This window comes from Oncorhynchus clarkii, chromosome 5 (assembly GCF_045791955.1).
Source record: "Oncorhynchus clarkii lewisi isolate Uvic-CL-2024 chromosome 5, UVic_Ocla_1.0, whole genome shotgun sequence".
Classification (NCBI taxonomy): domain Eukaryota; kingdom Metazoa; phylum Chordata; class Actinopteri; order Salmoniformes; family Salmonidae; genus Oncorhynchus; species Oncorhynchus clarkii.
Window position 1 is genome coordinate 4,810,133 of NC_092151.1, and position 5,000 is coordinate 4,815,132.

Genomic DNA, 5,000 nt, shown 5'->3' on the forward strand with positions numbered 1-5,000 from the left:
GGCCTACCGGTCTGTCATCTCTGCTACTCAGGGTAGACTGGGCCTACTGGTCTGTAATTTATGTTACTCAGGGTAGACTGGGCCTACTGGTCTGTCATCTCTGCTACTCAGGGTAGACTGGACCTACCGGTCTGTCATCTCTGCTACTCAGGGTAGACTGGACCTACCGGTCTGTCATCTCTGCTACTCAGGGTAGACTGGGCCTACTGGTCTGTAATTTATGTTACTCAGGGTAGACTGGGCCTACTGGTCTGTAATTTATGTTACTCAGGGTAGACTGGGCCTACTGGTCGGTAATTTATGTTACTCAGAGTAGACTGCCTCTATAGCGGCTATGACTGGCTCTATAGCGGCTATGACTGGCTCTATAGCGGCTATGACTGGCTCTATAGCGGCTATGACTGGCTCTATAGCGGCTATGACTGGCTCTATAACGACTCCTACAGTCCCAGTCTCAGTGTGGTGCTGCTGTAACACAGTAAGCAGCTACAGCTCTACATCTGTGGTCCATTAGCAGCCTCTAGTGGTCGGCGCCAGACATGACACCCTGGTTCGGTTACAGGATTTACATAATAGGTTTAGCGGGCTTTGCTCTACTGTGTAACTAGTATGACGTCGTGGCTAGCCTACGTAGTAGCCACTAGACAATGAGAGGCTGTGATGCTGGTGTCAGGAGACTGAAGCAGCCTGTACACCAGTTCAAAAACTCACAACTAGAGTCTTCATTTGTAAGTCAGGAATTTACCGTAAAAAACTAAAAAAAGAGAGATTAGATTACTGTTAAAATCTCTCAATGGGTTGGCGCAGTCAGCAGCTACTCTCGCCAATGATAGCCAGTGACCTTTCACCTTTTTTGGATGCATCTCATGATCAACCCCTCCATCTGGGCAATAAAGTACCAGTCAGACATTGAGTTACTCAGCGTGTGTGTGTGTGTGTGTGTGTGTGTGTGTGTATGTGTGTGTGTGTGAGAGAGTCAGTGTGTGTGTGTGTGTGTGTGTGTGCACGTGTGTGTGTGTGTGTGTGTGTGTGTGAGTCAGTGTGCGTGCTTGCGTGTCTCACCTGTCTGGGCTGCTCTGTGGCTCTCTGCAGGTCTGTCTTCACCTTGTTGCTGGGGTGGTTCACCACTTTGGTGACGGGCTGCTTAAAGATGGAGGCTGTCTGTCTGATAGGAAGTCCTGTGTTCAGGTCTGGTTTACCCTTAAAAGGAGAAGAGTGACTCAATAAAACGACAGGAGAGAGGCTATATACAGTAGAGAGGCAATATACAGTAGAGGCTATATACAGTAGAGGCTATATACAGTAGAGAGGCTATATACAGTAGAGAGGCTATATACAGTAGAGAGGCTATATACAGTAGAGAGGCTATAAAAGTAGAGACTTTATACAGTAGAGAGGCTATAGACAGTAGAGAGGCTATATACAATAGAGAGGCTATATACAGTAGAGAGGCTATAACAGTAGAAAGGCTATATACAGTAGAGAGGCTATAACAGTAGAGAGGCTCTATACAGTAGAGAGGCTATATAAAGTAGAGGCTATATACATTAGAGAGGCTATAACAGTAGAGAGGCTATATACAGTAGAGAGGCTATATACAGTAGAGAGGCTATATACAGTAGAGGCTATAAAAGTAGTGAGGCCATATACAGTAGAGAGGCTATATACAGTAGAGGCTATATACAGTAGAGAGGCTATATAGAGTAGAGACTATATACAGTAGAGAGGCTATATAGAGTAGAGGCTATATACAGTAAGTAGTGAGTGCAGATAGCCCGGTTAGCCAATGTGCAGGAGCACTGGTTGGTCAGGCCAATTGAGGTAGTATGTACATGAAAGTATAGTTAAAGTGACTATGCATTTAAGCGAAACAGAGAGTAGCAGCAGCGTAAAAGAGGGGTTGGGGGGAGGCACACAATGCAAATAGTCTGGGTAGCCGAACTCTCCTTTTAATAGTTTGCCACCCTTCCACCGCCCCTCATCCCCCTGCTTTGGGCTCTTCTTTTTCTCGTGCGCTCCTCTTTTTCTCGTGCGCTCCTCTTTTTCTTGTGCGCTCCTCTTTTTCTCGTGCGCTCCTCTTTTTCTCGTGCGCTCCTCTTTTTACAGCTGAACACATTCAGTAGAACTCCCACAGCCACTGCCACAGCCACTCCCACAGCCAGTGCCCCTCATCTCATGCCCCGCGAATGAGATCTCGTCTTGTGTAGGAAAACCATTGTCTGAACTGCAGTACCCACACCAAGAAGGTAAGCCGTGATTTAGTCTACCTCTTGCCAGCACAGGGCATAACGTTACACTGGTTTGATCAGGTTCCTAATGACCTTTATTACAGTGATCACTGTGTGGCAAGAAACGACTGAGCCAATCAGAAGTGTCATAAACAAAAGCATAAGTAAACAGAAAACGCCTTGCAAAACTGCTGAATCAGAAACTATCAACACTAAGGTCAGTGACCGTTTCTACAGAAACTATCAACACTATAATCAGTGACGGTTTCTATAGAAACTATCAACACTGTAGTCAGTGACCGTTTCTACAGAAACTATCAACACTATAGTCAGTGACGGTTTCTATAGAAACTATCAACACTGTAGTCAGTGACCGTTTCTATAGAAACTATCAACACTGTAGTCAGTGACCGTTTCTACAGAAACTATCAACACTAAGGTCAGTGACCGTTTCTACAGAAACTATCAACACTATAGTCAGTGACGGTTTCTATAGAAACTATCAACACTAAGGTCAGTGACCGTTTCTACAGAAACTATCAACACTAAGGTCAGTGACCGTTTCTATAGAAACTATCAACACTATAGTCAGTGACGGTTTCTATAGAAACTATCAACACTAAGGTCAGTGACCGTTTCTATAGAAACTATCAACACTAAGGTCAGTGACGGTTTCTATAGAAACTATCAACACTAAGGTCAGTGACCGTTTCTATAGAAACTATCAACACTGTAGTCAGTGACCGTTTCTATAGAAACTAATCAACACTAAGGTCAGTGACCGTTTCTATAGAAACTATCAACACTAAGGTCAGTGACCGTTTCTACAGAAACTATCAACACTATAGTCAGTGACCGTTTCTATAGAAACTATCAACACTAAGGTCAGTGACCGTTTCTACAGAAACTATCAACACTATAGTCAGTGACCGTTTCTATAGAAACTATCAACACTATAGTCAGTGACGGTTTCTACAGAAACTATCAACACTAAGGTCAGTGACCGTTTCTATAGAAACTAATCAACACTATAGTCAGTGACCGTTTCTATAGAAACTATCAACACTATAGTCAGTGACCGTTTCTATAGAAACTAATCAACACTATAGTCAGTGACCGTTTCTATAGAAACTATCAACACTATAGTCAGTGACGGTTTCTATAGAAACTATCAACACTATAGTCAGTGACCGTTTCTATAGAAACTATCAACACTAAGGTCAGTGACCGTTTCTATAGAAACTATCAACACTATAGTCAGTGACCGTTTCTACAGAAACTATCAACACTATAGTCAGTGACCGTTTCTACAGAAACTATCAACACTATAGTCAGTGACCGTTTCTATAGAAACTATCAACACTATAGTCAGTGACGGTTTCTATAGAAACTATCAACACTAAGGTCAGTGACCGTTTCTACAGAAACTATCAACACTAAGGTCAGTGACCGTTTCTACAGAAACTATCAACACTGTAGTCAGTGACCGTTTCTATAGAAACTAATCAACACTATAGTCAGTGACCGTTTCTATAGAAACTATCAACACTATAGTCAGTGACGGTTTCTACAGAAACTATCAACACTAAGGTCAGTGACCGTTTCTACAGAAACTATCAACACTATAGTCAGTGACGGTTTCTACAGAAACTATCAACACTATAGTCAGTGACCGTTTCTATAGAAACTAATCAACACTAAGGTCAGTGACCGTTTCTATAGAAACTAATCAACACTATAGTCAGTGACCGTTTCTATAGAAACTATCAACACTATAGTCAGTGACGGTTTCTATAGAAACTATCAACACTAAGGTCAGTGACCGTTTCTACAGAAACTATCAACACTGTAGTCAGTGACCGTTTCTATAGAAACTAATCAACACTATAGTCAGTGACGGTTTCTATAGAAACTATCAACACTATAGTCAGTGACGGTTTCTATAGAAACTATCAACACTAAGGTCAGTGACCGTTTCTATAGAAACTATCAACACTGTAGTCAGTGACCGTTTCTATAGAAACTAATCAACACTATAGTCAGTGACCGTTTCTATAGAAACTATCAACACTATAGTCAGTGACCGTTTCTACAGAAACTATCAACACTAAGGTCAGTGACCGTTTCTATAGAAACTAATCAACACTATAGTCAGTGACCGTTTCTATAGAAACTATCAACACTATAGTCAGTGACCGTTTCTATAGAAACTAATCAACACTATAGTCAGTGACCGTTTCTATAGAAACTATCAACACTATAGTCAGTGACGGTTTCTATAGAAACTATCAACACTATAGTCAGTGACCGTTTCTATAGAAACTATCAACACTAAGGTCAGTGACCGTTTCTATAGAAACTATCAACACTATAGTCAGTGACCGTTTCTACAGAAACTATCAACACTATAGTCAGTGACCGTTTCTACAGAAACTATCAACACTATAGTCAGTGACCGTTTCTACAGAAACTATCAACACTATAGTCAGTGACCGTTTCTACAGAAACTATCAACACTAGTCAGTGACCGTTTCTATAGAAACTATCAACACTAGTCAGTGACCGTTTCTACAGAAACTATCAACACTGAAGTCAGTGACCGTTTCTACAGAAACTATCAACACTGAAGTCAGTGACCGTTTCTACAGAAACTATCAACACTATAGTCAGTGACCGTTTCTATAGAAACTATCAACACTATAGTCAGTGACCGTTTCTATAGAAACTATCAACACTATAGTCAGTGACCGTTTCTACAGAAACTATCAACAC

The 5,000-nt window shown here is 41.6% G+C and overlaps 1 protein-coding gene across 1 annotated transcript in view; it reads right to left on the bottom strand.

The window, feature by feature from the left end:
• LOC139409828 (methyl-CpG-binding domain protein 2-like) overlaps positions 1 to 5,000 on the bottom strand; it is a 157,666-nt gene that overhangs the window by 109,739 nt on the left and 42,927 nt on the right. Inside the window, exon 3 of the mRNA XM_071155215.1 lies at positions 1,063 to 1,200. Within this exon, the coding sequence (XP_071011316.1) occupies positions 1,063 to 1,200 (138 nt within the window). The remainder of the gene's footprint in view (positions 1 to 1,062; positions 1,201 to 5,000) is intronic.